We start from the raw sequence: 17,948 nt of genomic DNA, 5'->3' as shown, positions 1-17,948 counted from the left end.
AAAATAACAAACAACAAGGAGTAGGGCAGAAGAACTTATGCAAACTTCTCTTTAATTGTTCCCATTCTTTCATTGAATGTTAATTTTTTTTTTTTTACTTAATTTCCTCCATAAAGCTACAATTCCGTTATTATAGTTACGTAGCATAATTATTAAGAATGTTGCCCTACACATAACGATCCAATATATCATCAACAAACCGATGTCATTCAAACAGACCACATGTCTTCTATAAATTACATGAACTACATGTAAGCTAAAGATCGTTAAAGGTCTTCTTACACATGCGAGCTAGCCAATATATAGGCTTAGAAGCATACAAGTTAACATACTCTCAGGAATGAGCTACATGCATATCACTATAAAAGAAACATCTACTAATCCATCCAACTAATGAAATATGAATAAAATTTACTATCAACATCACACTTTCTAAGAATAACTCGAGAACGAAAATCGCTTAATCCAATTCTCATATATATTTTTCTTTACTCGCTTAATCATATACCATTTATTTGTACTAAACGAAACCATTACATATATGTAGGGATCACAACCCTAACATCATACTCATAGCACAATCACAGCAATAACATATAAAAATTATTTCAATCATATCATGTCTTTACCATAACATTGGCATATCATAGCCATTACTTACATAACCCGGGCCTAGCCTGACCCTACAATATCCTGGGCCTAATCTGCCCATATAATAACATGGGCCTATGCAGCCCTACCATTGTTATAGGATAGGGTATCTCTATATTCAACGATATGACAACCGTATCATACCCACCATAACAATCTCATACACGACTCAGTAAAATGTAGGGTAGGGTATCTCTACATTCAACGGCCTTATCCCGTATCATACCCCACCATGGTCCCTCACTTTACCTGAGACGTTAGCATACAACATATAACATACAACATAAACCATACACCATACAACATACAATACACAACATACAACATACAACATATACAAGTCATACAACCATAATCTATATATCAATTCACAAACTCATATTGTGTCCATACCACACATTCTCAGTACCATATACATATTCATAAAAACAAATCATAAGTCATATTTCAATACATAAAGAATTTAAATTTATGCAGATAAACACATACAAAACTATCTAATTTCCTTACGAATCACGGGGCTACTGACTGTCACAATCTATTCTTCTATTATAACCTTAATGATTAGATTTCACCCTTAACCAAAATTCAACAGATTAACTAAAACTTACAGTACAGTGAGTCGAGCTCGTCTTGTGGCAATGAACTTTACATGTTAGGGTCAACCACATCCTTTAGGACCGTATTGCTCTGATACCATATTGTAACGCCCCGATTTCCCGAGACGTCACACTAGCTAGTCCGTTTAAAACCATTTAAGATAAAGACAATAAAAGACTTCTTTAATGAAAAATAACTAAGCATGAGATCTCATTATTTTTAAAACAAAACATTTATTTATTCATAACCTTAAAATATAAAGCTTTACAAAAACTATTTGAATCATAATCTTAAATGAAATATTTTTAAACCAAAACATCGTGACAATCCCCTAACATGTAATCCACGCCTCGAGCTCGCCACCCTCACTATATAGTTTTGCCTTTACCTGCACACAGAGTACCCGTGAGCTAACGCCCAGTAAGAAGAGCTATGTAGGACATAACCCCCCCAACCAGATAACATAGTCATAAGTATAACAATATCACAACATCAAATCAATTCATACCATACTTGCATACATATAACAACATGTCATATCACATATTATTCTTACATACAATACAACATCATATCACAGTGTAATCTCAACACATGCTATACTCACACACATAACACATAGTATCTTATCGCACATTGTCCTCACATACGATAATCTACTCCCACTCATGTTGATCAGACATGAAGTGTAACTTACCCTGCCTTGTGTTGTTCTCACACTCGGCATCCAATAGGGCAATCCCTTTTCACAAGTTGTACTCACCCATGAAAGGATAACCTGCAAGTAAACCCATACAAGCAGCCAAAAATATATCCTGCAGTGCTATGCTCACACTAGCAGCAGAAAACCTATCCTATAAGTGCTATCCTTACACAAACAGTCAAAAGCCTTATCACTATCACACACTAATAACATTAGCATAAAACAACAATCTACCATAGAATAAAACATGTAAATACAAACCCATAATACAGTTGTATGTTTCAACATACACCCTGTGCACAGATGTCCACTCTTCTTACCTCAGTTGTTAAGAACACCTTCTTGCTACTCCAAGCACCTCAATAAATTTTCTTGTTGAGGACAAGATCCTCAAATCCCACTGCTTAAGACTTGTTATCTCGTCACTACTACCTATAACAACACATGGTTCAAGACCCTAACATTAAAATTCGTACTCTTACAGTACAGCAGAAAGATCACTATTTTTGACCAACAAATATACTAATTCAGTGAAAGTTGTCTTCATAAAAATTATAGAAAATTTCATTATCTTTCCAATGATATAAAGATTATTAAAAATGGATTAAAACTGAGGGAGTTATGATTGTTTTACTGAAACTGTTTCTGAGAAGAAATATGGAGTGACGAATTACACAACTTAGCAAAAATACAAACTTTTGACATTGAATGGTTCAGAACTAAAAGATAACATCTTCATCAAAGTTTTAGGAAATTAAATTCCCTTTCCAATGATACCAAAATCTTTGAAATTGGAATTATATTCGAGGAGATATTACAATTTTACCAAAACAGTTTTGCAAGAACAAGATTCAAGAAACGAATCACATGATATTAAATAAAACTAACTTTTTGACATAGTATGACTTCGAATTAACAAAAAGTTTCTTCATAAAACTTATGGGAAATCGAATAAGCTTTCCAACGATATAAAAATCTCTAAAAACGGATCAATATCAAGAGAGATATCATCACTTTACTGAAACTTGTTTTTCTGAAAACGAAAAAAATATAATAGATCCGAACCCTAGATAACATTTAGCATTATTGAGCAAGAAAATATTTCATACCTCTTCACATATTTCTATTCGATGTCTCAAGCCCGCAAGCCTTGATTATAAATCCAAAACTTTAAGAATGAAGGTAGAAAATAAGAAGAATTGTGGAAGGTTTGAGAGGAGCAAACATGAAGAAGAATGAGGCTAGGGTTTGATAAAAAGATTATGAGATATCGTATTCTGATAGGTTTAGGTTAACTAAAAATAATAATATATAATAAAATGCTAAAATATTATTAAATCAACAAATATCTAAATTTTTAAATTTTAAAAGTAAGCCCTTTATTTCGTAACTTTAGGCTCAGTTTTCACCTAGAAAAATTCCGAATTATGATATAACTATTTCTACAAAATTTATGGATCTTTGAATTATCTTTCCAACACCACTGGAATCACCTCAATCGGAGCTCTAAAACTCTAGATATGATCATTTTAGTAAAACAGTTTTTAATCCTGCGAATTTATCAAAACCTACGAATTTTTGTGACATTAATTCCATTATAATGTTATTTAATGCACTTCATACAATAGATTAAACCCACTAAATAATCTATAAAACTCTAATAGACTTTCATATTGGGCTTTAATTGAGTAATTATTCTAATTCGTAAAAACACCATAATTTTACCTTGACACTTACTATAATTTCAACTATGTTTAGAAATCTATCAATACTATTCTAAGCAATAGTCTCTATTCACTATTATTAGAAATAAATGAATATTTATTCTCACACAAATTGTATAACAAATAAAATTTAAAATATATGTATATTTTTACCGGGTATTACAAATCATTCCCACTAGAGGCATTCGGCAAGGTTGTCCATTATCTCCCTATCTTTTATTGTGTGTGCCGAAGGCTTGTCTTCCTTGATTAATCATTATGAAGCCAATCATCTTCTCACGGGGTGTAAAGTTGCTAGGAGTGCGCCTAGTATCTCCCATTTGCTGTTTGCGGATGATAGTTATGTGTATTGTCAAGCAACAGAGGAAGAAGCATCTCGTGTTCTCTCGCTATTACATGTTTTTGAAGTCGCCTCAGGCCAAAAGGTCAACCTTCATAAATCTTTGGCTTTCTTTAGTTCAAACACCATGATGAACACTAGGAGCCGGATTTGTGACTTGATGCACATTCAAGAAACAGGGGCGGATAGTATGTATTTGGGGCTCCCAAGTATCGTTGGTCGTAATAAAAATGCGGTGTTGGGATTTCTTAAGGAGAGAATGAAGTCAAGAATAAATAGTTGGGAAGGTAAATTCCTTTCGCGAGCTGGTAAAGAAGTGCTCATCAAGTCTGTGGTTCAATCGCTCCCGTCGTATGCCATGAATGTTTTTCTCTTCCCAATTGGCACTTGTAAGGAACTAGAGAGATTGATGGCGAGCTTCTGGTAGAAATCCAATAACTCTAATGGTAATGGGAGTGGCATTAGTTGGATGAGTTGGGATAGAATGACTAAACACAAAGTTGAAGGCGGTATGGGGTTTCGTAATTTAAGAGATTTCAACCTTGCAATGCTAGGCGAGCAAGGGTGGAGATTGCTTTTTAGACATGATTCTCTAGCTAGTAAAGTCTTCAAAGCTAGATACTATCCAAATGGAAATTATTTGTTCGCAGAATTGGGCTCAAACCCGAGCTTTATTTAGGGCAGTATTTATGCGGCAAAGGACACCATTAAGCTTGGTTTAAGGAAGCGAATTGAAGCCGGTTTAACTGTTTAGATTACCTCAGATCCATGGCTTCATGTTATGGATAAATACTACCCTTCCCCGATTGTCCCTGGAATGGAAAATTTCACTGTCAACAGTTTATTCCAAATAGGACAGCAAAGGTGGGATTCTGAGGTTGTGTGTGATCTATTTTCTCCTACGGAGGCTGCTATTATCCTGCGGTATACCCATCCCACAGTCAGGTGGGGCTGATTCTTGGTATTGGCTCGCTAAGAAAAACGGTTTCTACTCTGTCCATAGCGCGTAGAAACTGCTTCAAGACCAAAAACACCATTTGTACATCCCCCAGGGCTCTCAGTTTTGGAAAAGAATGTGGGCTTTGAAAGTCCCACCGAAGACCAAGGACCTGGTTTGGAGAGCGACTTCAAATTGTCTTGCAACCAAGGCTAATCTTTGCATAAAAAAAGTTTTGGTTGATAACACTTGCCACATGTGTGGTGTCTACGCGGAAACGGAAGTGCATCTTCTTGTTTTTTGTCCATTTGCTTGGGCGTGTTGGGAGTTCTCGGGCCTCTCTACTGCTGGCAGAGAGTCTCCTTCTTTGCTGTCATGGCTGGAAGCTTCGGCCAACAGAGTAGACAAGGAGGTCTTGGGCAAAATTGTAGTGTTTTGTTGGGCAATTTGGTCAGCTAGAAATGATTTAATATGGCAGCAGCGTGTTCGTTCTGTTCGGGATGTGGTCGTGTTCGCCAACTCGAGTCTTAATCAATTTCTCAAAGCTCAAGGTAGGGAGAATATCCCTTTGATGTCTCCTCTTAAAGCAGGTGACGGTTCGGAGCATTGGATCAAACCGGTTTCAGGTATTAAGCTCAATGTTGACGCAGCCACTTTCAATCGAGATTCTAAGCATGGCTATGGGTGTGTGGTGAGGAACTCGAATGGGGATTTGATCTCAGTCTTTGCTGGCTGCAACAGCGGAAAAGTCTCAGCCGAGTTAGCTGAAATTATGGGGATAAAAGAGGCTTTAAGTTGGCTAAAGTGCAACAACTACACACAGGCAGTCATTGAATCGGATAGTTTGGTCTGTGTAGAGGCAATTCGAAGTGCTGAATTCATTGCTTCTGGTTTCGGTTTTATTGTTGATGAGTGCAAAAACATGTTCAAAAGTTTGTATAATGTTGCTTTATTTTTTGTTAAGCGTTCTGCGAATTGTGCCGCACACTTTGTTGCCCGGCACTCTACTTCTCTTGCTGAACGTATGTTTCCTATTAACAGTGTTCCTATGGACTTCATGTCTATTTTAATGAGCGATTACTCAAGCTAATAAAGAACACTTCTATTAAAAAAAAACTCAAATCAAAAAATGAAATATTACTCTTGGAAATATAATTTATTACATAATAAGATTGGATGTTGTTTGACCAAAAAAGTGTGGATTGGATCGGATGAACAGCCCTAAGAAAAACAATTATAAAAAAAATTGCGCTCATGGATATTTTGTACCATTATAGAAAATACAAGATTTAATTGATCATTTTACAAAATAGAGGGTCCAATTAATAATTTTTGTAAAATATAGAGTCCAAAATGGTATTAACCCTTTATTAAACCAAACACTTATAAACTCATGACTTAACTTGGAAACAAACCAATTTAAAAATTTAGGGTTTCTTGTTCCTAAATTTATAGCTACACGAGGTTGGACTTTTTTTTTTTTCTGGTTGCCGACCTTTTCTAGGCATATGTTTAGCTTGGTCGGGGTTATATTTTGCTATTGCGATTCGATTTTTGCTACTTTATCTTTATGACATGGTTTTGAGTGTTTTGGTCTTGTTTCTGTGACTTTATTTTGAGTGTTTTAGTCTTGTCTATGTAACATGATTTTGTTTTGTTTCGTTGTTAGTTCTCATTTGTTCTTCTATGGCTCGCAGTTAAATCACTGTTAATAGTTGGGAATAACAAGTTCTCTGGGACTGAAGGGATTGGTAGTAGTGTAGTTACATACCTTGCACAATAGTTGAGTACTCAAACTACGAGCTGGTTGAATGAACCTGTTGCAACAATTTATACTGTTGTGTTTTCTGAGTGCTAGATTATTGCAATATTTTTAATTTTTTTGTCAAACGATCGAAGAATTAAGAGGCTGACTATTTAACTTTTTAATTTAATCAATAAAATTGTAGGCTTTAAAAAAAACATTATAAACTCTTAACTATAAACTGTTTTGTTAATATTAATTGCTTCCAAAAAAAAAAAAATTGCTCGACAAATATTTTCATACCACTATTTAAAAATTTTCTTATAATTAATAACTAATTTTATGATTAAATAAATGTGACAAAATTTTATTTTTAAATTAAAATATCGAAGATAATAAGAAGATAAACGCAATTTTTTTAATATGCTTGTACTAATGACTAAACTATATATAATAGTGGCAAGAATATATAATAACGTTTATTTTCAATAATAATTCATATTATTAATTTACAAAAACCAACCTTTCTTTTCAAGAAATTACTTGTTTTGATTTCATAGGAAATTAGAAGGGAAATTTCAATTTTTGCCCTTAATAATATATCTTATATCAAATTTTATACCCCTTACTAATTTATACAAAACAATTCCACTATTTTCAAATTCTACCCAAAATACCCCTTCCATTTAATTTTCCCACTCTCTCTTTCCCACTCTGACTTTCCCTCTCTCTCACTTTCCCTCTCTCGCTCTCTCTCTCTGACTTTCCCTCTTCACAAACCAGAAACGTCGACCTCGACCCATCTCCACCACGAACCAGGAACCCGTAAACCCCAAACCCCCAAACCAGCAAACCCATCTCCACCACGAACCCAACAAACGAGGCGAACCCAACCCACGAGCAGGACCCGTCTCTCTTTCTCTGCCTATTGCTCTCGACATTGGAACCCAACCCACCCACACGCACGGCCGACATTGGAACCCAACCAATTTTCAGAGGTCGTAGCCACGAAAACCAGAACAGAGGTCATCCCCAAAACCACGAACAGTCAAAGGTAAGTTTTTTTCTTATTAAAAAATAGAATTTTCATAGAATTGGATGGAAATTTGTGTATGTTATTCTGATTAGATTGTTTTAGGATGTGTATACGAACTTGTGCTTGTTTTTCTGCATGTTAATCAGTAGTGTTTTATTGTTCAAACAAGTTGTCGATGACTTGTCGATAGGTTATCGATATAATGTCGACAAGATTGAAAGTGTTTGAGTCTGTGTTGTTAGTGTATGTCGATAGGATATCATTGGTATGTCGATAGGATGTCGACCTTATTTGGAATAAAAGTGGAGGTCTATAATATCGATAGGATATCTACCTTATGTCGATAGCTTGTCGACTATTGTTATGTAGTTGATATATGTTAGTGTATGTCGATAGGATATCATTGGTATGTCGATAGGATGTCGACCGTATTTGGAATAAAAGTGGAGGTCTATAATATCGATAGGGTATCTACCTTATGTCGATAGCTTGTCGACTATTGTTATGTAGTTGACATATGTTTGATAATGTCGACAACATGTCGACAGGATGTCGACAGATTGTCGACATGTTGTCCACAATGTTATTTTAAACTGTTTCTGTGATAATGTCGACTACATGTCGACAGTATGTCGACTGTTTGTCGACCAAATTTTTTGTATACTTACTGTTTGATAATGTCGACAGAATATCGACATGATGTCGATGTTATGTCGACTATTTTTTAAATTTTTGTGGCAGTTATATTGATTTGTTTTTTGTTTTTTCAGATGGCTCCCGGATCGATTATTCCAAAGACCCGAGCATTTCACTGGCCGGGTCACATATAGGGGCACTGGAATTTTTGCCAAAATTAAAGCTCGGTTTGAGGAGTTCAACCTTAACAACACGGCGAAGGAAAGCCGTTTCGGGAGCTTCTGGAATGCCGTACCACTGACATTCTCCTCGGTGTTATTTCACCAGCTGATGCTCCACAAAATGAAAGTGGATGCTCAGGAGGAGTTGAGGATGAGGTTTTATGTTGGTCGGAAGGAGGTCCGATTCGGGGTGCTGGAGTTTGCACTCATTACGGGTTTGGACTTCTCCTCGGGGCCAACAGAAGAGGAGAAGGCTGCGCAGGTCGCGCGCTCGGGGTCAGACCGATTGATCAACAAATATTTCAACCGGTCTGATACTGTGAAGACAGAAGCACTCCAACTTCAGTTCACAAACTGCCAGAACCCGGAAGACTTGTACAAGCTCGGCTTGTGCTTGTTTGTGGAGTCAGTGCTTCTGGGCCGCGAGGCCAACGCGCTGATCACGCCTCACATACTTAGATATGTGGAAGACCTCGAGTTCTTCTTCCGGATTCCTTGGGGGAAGCACTCATTCGCCAGACTCATGCACTCGCTTCAGAAAGACATGTTGAAACAGAAGGCCAACTACGAGAAGAAGCTGAGTTCGGATGTTCAGCACGAGTGCAAATACACAGCATATGGCTTCGCACCTGCAGTCCAATATTGGGCGTACGAGGCCATTTTGGAGGTTGGCAAGAGGTATGGCACGAACCACGGGATTCGGTTCCCCAGGATGCTTAGCTGGACGAGCAAAGGCGATATGGGGAAGAAAGACATCAGCGCATTATTTTCTAGACGGGTATGATTTTCACTTATGTTCTGAATAATTATTTAACATAAATGCTTGTAATAAATGCTAAATGGTTTTATTTTGATATTTTTTAAACCATAAACAGAATCTGGAAGTGGTGAAGGGGCTACTTCCACGGACAGAGGAGGAGGCATTTGTGAGGACAATTTCTTACGATGGTGTGGAGAACCTGGTTGATGATGTTGTGGATGACACAGAGGCTGAGGCAGGTAGTCAGGTACCAGAGACTCAGGTCCCAGACACTCAGGAAAGAGACACTCAGGTACCAATTTTTGGAACTTTTTTTTATGTCTTCATTTTTTATTATTTTTGTTTTGTGATATTTGTTACATTGTGGAATTATCGTATGCTTACCGTATTTTTTTGATATATATTTTTTCAGGCCACTGGTTCAGAACCTCAGCCCAGTGCACCATCTTCATCAGGCGTTCGGGGTGCCGAGTACACTGATTTAGTGGCTCGGTTGGATAGGATCGAGGCTGACACTCAGGGTCTGTATGCTGCTCAGGCCGAGCTGAAGAAGGCATACGAGACCAGCCATGTAGAGCTGAAGGGTGGTCAGAACGTAATTATGGAGCAGCTCAGACACATATTGGCCATGTTGAATCGTCCGCCAACGACAGCTTCAGCACCGGAGGCCCCAAGCGAGATCCATCTACCCCACCACCAGCTGCTTCACCCCCAGTAGAAGAGGATGAGGTCTTCCCCGACGATTACGATCCTTATGAGGGAGCTCCAGCGACTCCGATCGAGGCACAACCTCTTATCCATGTACATGACACCGAGTCGCAGGGTGAGATTCTGTCCATAGAGGCACAACCTGCAGTGGTTAAGAGTCGGAAGAGGAAGAGAAAGCCTTTTGTATGGTTCGGTGACTATACGGAGATGAAGAGGAGACATAGGCCATCTTCGACTTTTGATCCCCTGGAGCCACCGGATGAGAAATTGTTAACCACTTTCCGAAAGTGGTGTGTTGGACTCATTCCGAACCACCGACTTCGGGATTTGAGAAGTGGTGATTACGGTCCAGGATTCTTTTGGGTAATGCTCACACCAAAGGAATGGCTTACAGATGACGTAAGTAAAGTATTTTATAATATTACTTCACTTTTCAACTTTATGTGCAATTAATATATTTTTTTGTCTAACTGACATTTCCCTTTATATGCAGCATATAGATGCAGCAATGCATATGCTGAGGAGGCGACGCACCGACTATCCACTGACATTTCCTCAGAAGGGTATCATTCTCTCCACATTCGTGACCGCCATGATCAGCAGTGCATGGACGAGCCACAAGGGTCCGAGGAAAAACTTTAAATGGGAGGATTATATCCTGGACTACTGCACAGGGTTTCATAAGGTATTGTTTTAGTAAGATTTTAAATGTTAATTGTTTGGGAAGATTATTATGGTTTGTTAATTGTTTCGTTGTTCTCTGTAATTACAGTCCCAAGTCTTTGAGAGATGGAGGGGTAACGAGTTTATTTACTTCGTTCTGCACCTTCCCACGGCAAGACACTGGGTCACAGTTGAAGTCGACATAGAGCTGTGGAAAATTAATGTCTACGACTGTGATTCCAACGTCTGTCATTGGACCGCCTTGGAACCCATCATGAAGGTTTGGGCAGAACTGCTGCCCTCGCTACTCCTTGCAACCGGGGAATTTCCACATAACAACCAGATCATGGCGTTAGCTAACTGTGAGATCACGGTGCTTCCAAAAATGCACGCGACTCGAGCCACTCACGACTTAGTTCCGAAGTCGGCAACCGTGTACATAGCGATAAAAAAGTACTATAGTATTAAAATATGTTTTACGTTAGACCGACTTTACATTTTTTTGCATTTAGTGGTGATTGTGGCGTGTATTGCATGGAGTATGTGGAGCATCTCATGATGCAGCGTGGATTGACCGATGTGACGCCGGACCAGGATAGCCATGTTTCGTCAACGGTGGTGTGTCGATTTATTTTACCAAAATGTCATGATTATATGTGTAATTATTGGGACATTGTATATTTTGTGTAATTAACATTACAGTTATGTATATATAGATTTTCTTTTCGTTCAAATTTTGATAATTATACGTGGTTTCAAATATAAAATATCAACATTATTCAACAAAAATAACTATTAAACCTAAAAATAATTAAAATATTTGAAAAATATTCAACCTCAACAAAAATAACTATGACAAAATATGCATCATTACAATATATCAAATTTCCCAACGAATACGTACAAGACGCCTCAGATGCGGGCTTTGCATGTTGCTCTGTTGTGGCCTGAAGCACCACAGCGGCTGCAGTTTCGTGGTACAGAACCTTTTTATCACCAGACGGGAAACGGTTCTCCCGTCTTCTTCCAGCGTTGCTTTTTCTTGGACGACCTACAGGCTTCTTTTCCACAGGTACCCCAACTTTCATATTCTTGATGTGTTAGGAGAACCCAATCATCCTCGTCACCGGCGAGATTGATGGTATCATCGTAAATCTTCCTCCACGTTTCTTTTGAATAATAAGGTGAGCAAAGCGTGTACACACTTGTGTTCGTTTTCAATGCCGCGCACATGCATGAAGGCAAGGGAGTTTCAATAACGTGAACACGCCGCGAGTGCATGTTTTTTCAACTAGATTCACATCACCACCTCTTTCACCGTTAGGTCCCCTACCAACGTTATACAAATTGGCTCCATTTCGTTGGACGCGCCTGTACCTTGCATTTTCATGAATTTTTGCCAAGTTTTTTTCGAAGAGCGTGGCCAAAGGGGTGGCACATTTGTCAGCATTTTCGAGGCGATCAGCGAACCACGATTGGAGTGTGAACCTGATAAATTCAACCAAAGTAGTTATTGGATATTTCCCGAACTCTTCGTGACACTATTGAAGCTTTCGGCGGCGTTGCTCGTCATGATGTTGTATCTATCGCCCAAACAATAAGGGTGAGCCCACTTCTCAAACCCTATACTCTCCACATATGCAGCGATGGCCGGATTCATCTTTCTAAGCTTCTCGAACTCTCTATCGCATTCAGTCTTCGACCATGCGTAAGCAACATTATATATTTGGTTGTGAAAAGCATCAGTCTTGAATTTGGCGTTCACGTTCATAACAATGTGGTGATAGCATGCACAGTGGACTGCTTCGGGAAAAACGAGTTCAACAGCATGATCAATGCTTTGATGCCTATCTGACACAAACACTAAGTTCTCAACCACGCCAATTGCTACCCTCAACTTCTGTAAGAAATACGTCCAGGAGTCGTTATTCTCACTGTCAACGATACCATAAGCAACCGACAACAATTGGTTGTTCGCATCGTATGCCACAGCAACTAACATTATACCGCCGTACTTCGTCTTCAAGAAGGTGCCATCGATACTCAAAACAGGACGACAAAAAGAAAAGCCCCTTCTACATGCACCGAGTGATATAAAACAGTACTTGAACCGCTCATCCTCTAAGTACAAGTCAGTAATGGTACCTGGATTCTTCGTTCCAAAGCATGTACAAGTACCCGGGAAGCTTCATGTATGAAAACTCGGGCGTACCCCTAGCATACGTAAGTCCCATCTCCCCTGCACCTCCACGCCTTCACATAACTCATACTGATACCGTAGTTGTCAAACATGTCCCTCTGTATGTCTTTAGCCTTGTACTTAGTTCCGTCTTGGGTGTACTTCCCCTTAATAAGGTGGCCAACTACCCATGGTGCTGCTTGACGGTGATCTGAACGTCTCGCATTCAAGTTACATGTGTGTTCATTGTGAAATACAGTGACCTCAAAGTTGTCAGAATGCATCTTCTTCCTCCCCCTCAATCTCCATTTACAATCTGGAGCCTTGCATGTAACGTACAACACATCAGGGGATGACTTCTTCACCATCCACTCGAAATTGTTATTAAGGGCAAACCTACCCACAACTTGTCTCAGTTCTTCCTTGTTTTCATAAAAATTACCAAGCTCTATCACCCCTGCTTCCTTACTTTGTAAACAAGTAGTTAGCTCATGATTTTCCATTATATCTTCCTTTGTCCACATGGGAGCTTTGAACTTGGTACAAACTTCGAAAGAGGAGAACGTTGAGAACGTTGCATGACGAGCATGTTCTTCAGTTACGCACAGTCGACTCATTGCTAGTTCCAGGTGTAGTGCGATTTTCACTACGAGGTTGTCGTTCTCGCTGTGTACCTTGGTTACTCGGTACACACTCTAACCTCAACAATGGTCCCGCTACGGGTTCATCGACTGCTAAATCATGGTCATCGTCCATATTCAAATCTACAATAGGATCATTATTGTAGAAGGGTGTATCGAACTCTTCAAACTGATGAAATCCTGTCGCTTCTTGTTCTTGCCCTACATTGGTCGGAACATCAAAATTGGTCGGAACCTCTAAATTGGCCGGAACCTCCTCATTCACACCAATCCCAACATCTGTTTCGGGAACGCAAGACCCTACCACACTCCGAGGGAGAGGATTAGTAGGCGGCGTAGGCTCCGAATTCCCAACTTTTCTCACCTTGGTCACGAATAATGGCATAAACTCTGTATTTGACATTGTTGCCCTCATCTCTAAAAACGTTCTCAGTTGGCGTTCTCTCTTAATAACCTCTGGCGCAACCATTTTTCCCTTCATGTACAAGGAACAAATCTCCAACTTTAAATCATACGCTACCGGATCAACTTCCAACTCTTCATATAAAATTTGTCGCAGTTCTTGTAGGGTTGTCTCGGTTATGCTTGTCAACGTCAAGGCTATTTGCTTTGTAGATCCAATTATAATTCTCACATAACCAAACACCATCGTACGATACAACAAGGAACACTTTGTCTCCTGCAATTGCAAACCAAAAAAACAAGGTGAGTAAAGGAAAAAACACCAAAAAAAAATAAACATCGACATCCCATCGATATCAATAGACATAATGTCGAGAAGCACAACACCAGAAATTAGGGCACTGATTGTCGACATTGTGTCGACATAATATCGACATACAATCGACAACAACAACAACCATGCTCGTCATCGACATACTATCGACATACCATCGACATTATATCGACAATAGAAACGGTTGCACATTAAATGTTAATAAATTTTACATACGTTTCCAACAACCCTTCCCAACTGAAACGTTGCATGTCAGACACGTGTCCGATCGACAACATATCGACATGAAGTCGACATGTCGTCGACAAATGTGGTAGCAGTGACACTAAATTGGCATGTTGTCGATAAGATGTCGACATAGTATCGACATTCTGTCGATAAATACGCCATTTCATGCGTTTTTCCCTGTACAGTTACGCATTTAATGACCATTAAATTTTCATACATTCCCAACATTTTTACTGCTCTATAAAAGCAAAGGGAAATCTTGTATTCTACCTATCTCTTACTCTTAAAAATTTTCTCTTATTCTCTTAAGTTTGAAATATGGCCCCAAGAAAGAACGGCAAATACCCCATCCTAACTCCTGAGGAGCTGAAGCAGGAGGATGACGTTGGCATAGTTACTCCTGCAATGCAGAAAGTTTTGGACGCCGCTCGAGCTTTCGAAAGAGAGCGAAACGGTAACGAGTTCAGGTTCATGCAACTTGAAAGAGAATTTGCAAAAGCGAGTGAATGGCGGCTCCACCACACAGGTTCCCCGAAGGATGCCGTCGTTGCAAACTGGGCATCTTCAACGGTAAACCGGTGAAGCCTGGAACATTATGCAAGTATTGCAAGGCTCACCCACAAGCCAAAGAATTTAAAAAAAAATAATTTCTTATGTTATGGTTTGTGGGTTTTATTTAATGTTTTTTTTTTAATTTTTATGAACTTTTATTTTCTGTTTTTTTTTTTATGTTTTTTTTTTGTTATTTTTAATGAAGTTTATTTTCTGTCAATGTTATGTTTATGTTTTATCTACGGTATTTTTCCATTGCATCGATATTTTGTCGACATGATGTCGACAAAATATCGACAACTTCTCAAAAACAACAAAAATGCTTGTTGTCGACATTCTGTCGACAAACATGTCGACAAAATGTCGACAAATAGTTAATCCCAAAGTTGGTTGCATGATGTCGATAACATGTCGACATCATGTCGACATAACGTCGATAATGGTCGTCACTGACCTTTCCTTCATAATCATCGACAAACCATCCACATATCATCGACATATCATCGATAACACTGGAAAACCCAGAAATCGACTGAAAACCAGATCTGCCAGATCTCAACAATTTCAGACCAAAAAACAGCAGTTCCAACAATAAACACACGTATAACAATTTTAAACTACATAAAGTCAAACAAAATGCTTAAAATGCAACTTACCCATTATAATGGTGTAAGATTCTTGAGTGATGTTGTATTGTGCTTCGGTTTTCCACCAACACCCACCGAGAAAACAACCATGCAACAGCAAATAATATCGTGTGGGACGGATTTCAGCTTCGGTTTTTCATAAATTTTTCAAATTTTTTCCTAGAGAGAGAGAGTGGTGCACGAGAGAGAGAGGGAAGAGGGAAGAGAGAGAGAGAGAAATACACTTTCAGATTTTAGTTTTTTTTTTTTTTTTTTTTAAAAAAAAAGGGTAAAATGGGAAGTTCATGTAATTAATGGACTAAATTTGTACAAATTATAAAGGGGTATAAATTTTGATATAGGTTGTATTATTAGGGTCAAAAATTGAAATTTCCCAATTAGAATTAATAATAATAATGGCTATGGAGCTTGACACTTCAAGGAAGAATCTCATAAGAAGATTGAAAGAACTTGATCAGTTCAAACACAGTGGTTTGTTATTACTTAATGATTATAAGTAAAGAAAAAGCGTTTGGATATTTTTTCAAAATCGGGGAAGGTATTAATTGATGATGGCGATGTAGAATTTGAGTTGCTTCGAATGACACTCAAAGAAATTTTGTTTGCTCAAATTGTTTTTTGTTGTCCTGAGATGAAAGCAAGTTCTATAGATGATCGATTCTTATTATCACATGGACATGTTTTATATAAATACTTTATGAAGAGATTAAGTTTTTTGGATTTGAAGATGAATGAGCTGAGGGTGCAATCGAGTTGGGTGTGTGGGCGAAATCAAGAAGGCGGAAAGAAATTGAAAATTCTTCAAGAAATGATGGCTCAAGAGATTCGAAACATGTGGAAAAAAACTTGATCTTAATTCATCGTCGTCGTCCTCATCATCCTAAGAATTTTGGTATTCGAGTTTCAAGTATTCGAGTTCAAGATAATAATAATGTTGAGTAATGTTTTTTGTTTTAGTACTTGAAAATATGAGACATGGATTTGATTTTAATATTGAGTTTGTCTTCCATTATTAATGCTTAATTTGACATTATTATTTTGGTACAATGATAGTTATGAATTGATTCAATGTTGTCAAAGATTCTAATACAATAATTTTAAGTCCTTAATTAAATAATTATATATTTTGATCTGATATGAGATAGCAGTAATAAGAGTTTGGATTGGATCATATATATAAACCAAACTTGCCTGATTTAATTAGAGTTTTTTGAAAGTGTTAATGTTTCTCATTCTAGTAGTAAGTTTCTTTCAAATATATATAATTGAGTTTTGTAAGTTTTTTATTGTTGAGATTTATAAACCAAACTTTCACTAATCTTGAATTCTTACATAAAACTCTCTATTTCATGGCTTTCATTCTAATAATTGGAAAGAGTAGAGACTATGAATATTTAACTATTTCATCATTTTGGTAGAAAAATGAATGATTGGAAACACTAATACAGAGTGATCACTCTGTAATTCCCTTTTAAAATAATCAATACTCAACTTGATCCCATATATAATACATATAGGCATATACTCAACAATATTAGAGCCATTTAGATTAGTCACATATGGAATAAAAGGATCATACTTGAGAGCAATGGGTGGTCTAGCTGCTCAAATAGCTGCCACTGTAGTTAGACAACATGGTCCTCGTCTTCGGGTTCAAGATGCAGTAAAGTTGGCTGAATCTTTTGCAGTTCATATTGGTAGTTCGAATTCTAGTTCCCCTGGTAATCTTCAATCAAATATCGGTCAGATCATATAGTAAAGGTGCCTAAGATTATTCCATTTTAATACATTGTACATTGAACCATTAGTTTGTGTAGGATTTTTACCACTTTAACCTACACCAACAAAACACATAATATCAGTATACAAGGTCAAAACCGACCTTTCCTCTGTCTAACTTAAGATTAGAAAAAAAAAGGCAACGTTTAAACCCCACGACACCAAACTCTGTGTCGTATTGATCCAAGGCTTAAAGACTTCTCAGGAAGAGTCTCGAAGCCCTAACACTCAAACACTCAGCCTCTTAGAATCGAAACTAGAAACCCTAGCAGAACAAGTTCTTCACAAGAACTTGCTCGATCCCAGTAGAAACCCTAGGATCCTCACCCACACACACACACATATTTAAGTTTAGTAAATGAAAAACAAAAGTAAAATTTCAGAGTTCACCCAAAATTAGGGCTACGTCTCTGTCAAGCTCGTCTCAGAGATTAGCTTGATATCCACTATCAAACAATGTCGA

At 37.9% G+C, this 17,948-nt stretch overlaps 2 protein-coding genes across 2 annotated transcripts; both read left to right on the top strand.

The window, feature by feature from the left end:
* Positions 1-8,342: 8,342 nt before the first annotated feature.
* LOC133039795 (uncharacterized) lies at positions 8,343-10,078 on the top strand. Its single transcript, XM_061118752.1, has 4 exons — positions 8,343-8,362; positions 8,506-9,370; positions 9,468-9,644; positions 9,765-10,078. The coding sequence occupies exons 1-4, from the start codon at positions 8,343-8,345 to the stop codon at positions 10,068-10,070; spliced, it is 1,368 nt and encodes a 455-aa protein (XP_060974735.1). The 3' UTR covers positions 10,071-10,078.
* On the top strand, positions 10,078-15,089 carry LOC133039794 (uncharacterized). Its single transcript, XM_061118751.1, has 4 exons — positions 10,078-10,459; positions 10,554-10,745; positions 10,833-11,158; positions 14,837-15,089. The coding sequence occupies exons 1-4, from the start codon at positions 10,268-10,270 to the stop codon at positions 15,087-15,089; spliced, it is 963 nt and encodes a 320-aa protein (XP_060974734.1). The 5' UTR covers positions 10,078-10,267.
* Positions 15,090-17,948: the final 2,859 nt, after the last annotated feature.

This window comes from Cannabis sativa, chromosome 7, assembly GCF_029168945.1.
Source record: "Cannabis sativa cultivar Pink pepper isolate KNU-18-1 chromosome 7, ASM2916894v1, whole genome shotgun sequence".
In the NCBI taxonomy this organism is placed as follows: domain Eukaryota; kingdom Viridiplantae; phylum Streptophyta; class Magnoliopsida; order Rosales; family Cannabaceae; genus Cannabis; species Cannabis sativa.
Note: the sequence above shows the minus strand (reverse complement) of the source record. Positions and strands in the feature narration are given on the sequence as shown.

Coding starts and splice junctions, on each gene's coding strand:
- LOC133039795 (XM_061118752.1), top strand. CDS start 8,343: ATGTCGACTACATGTCGACA. Junction 8,363..8,505: donor ATGTCGACTACATGTCGACA/GTATGTCGACTG, acceptor TTGTTTTTTCAG/ATGGCTCCCGGATCGATTAT. Junction 9,371..9,467: donor GCGCATTATTTTCTAGACGG/GTATGATTTTCA, acceptor AACCATAAACAG/AATCTGGAAGTGGTGAAGGG.
- LOC133039794 (XM_061118751.1), top strand. CDS start 10,268: ATGAAGAGGAGACATAGGCCATCTTCGACTTTTGATCCCCTGGAGCCA. Junction 10,460..10,553: donor AGGAATGGCTTACAGATGAC/GTAAGTAAAGTA, acceptor CTTTATATGCAG/CATATAGATGCAGCAATGCA. Junction 10,746..10,832: donor ACTGCACAGGGTTTCATAAG/GTATTGTTTTAG, acceptor CTGTAATTACAG/TCCCAAGTCTTTGAGAGATG.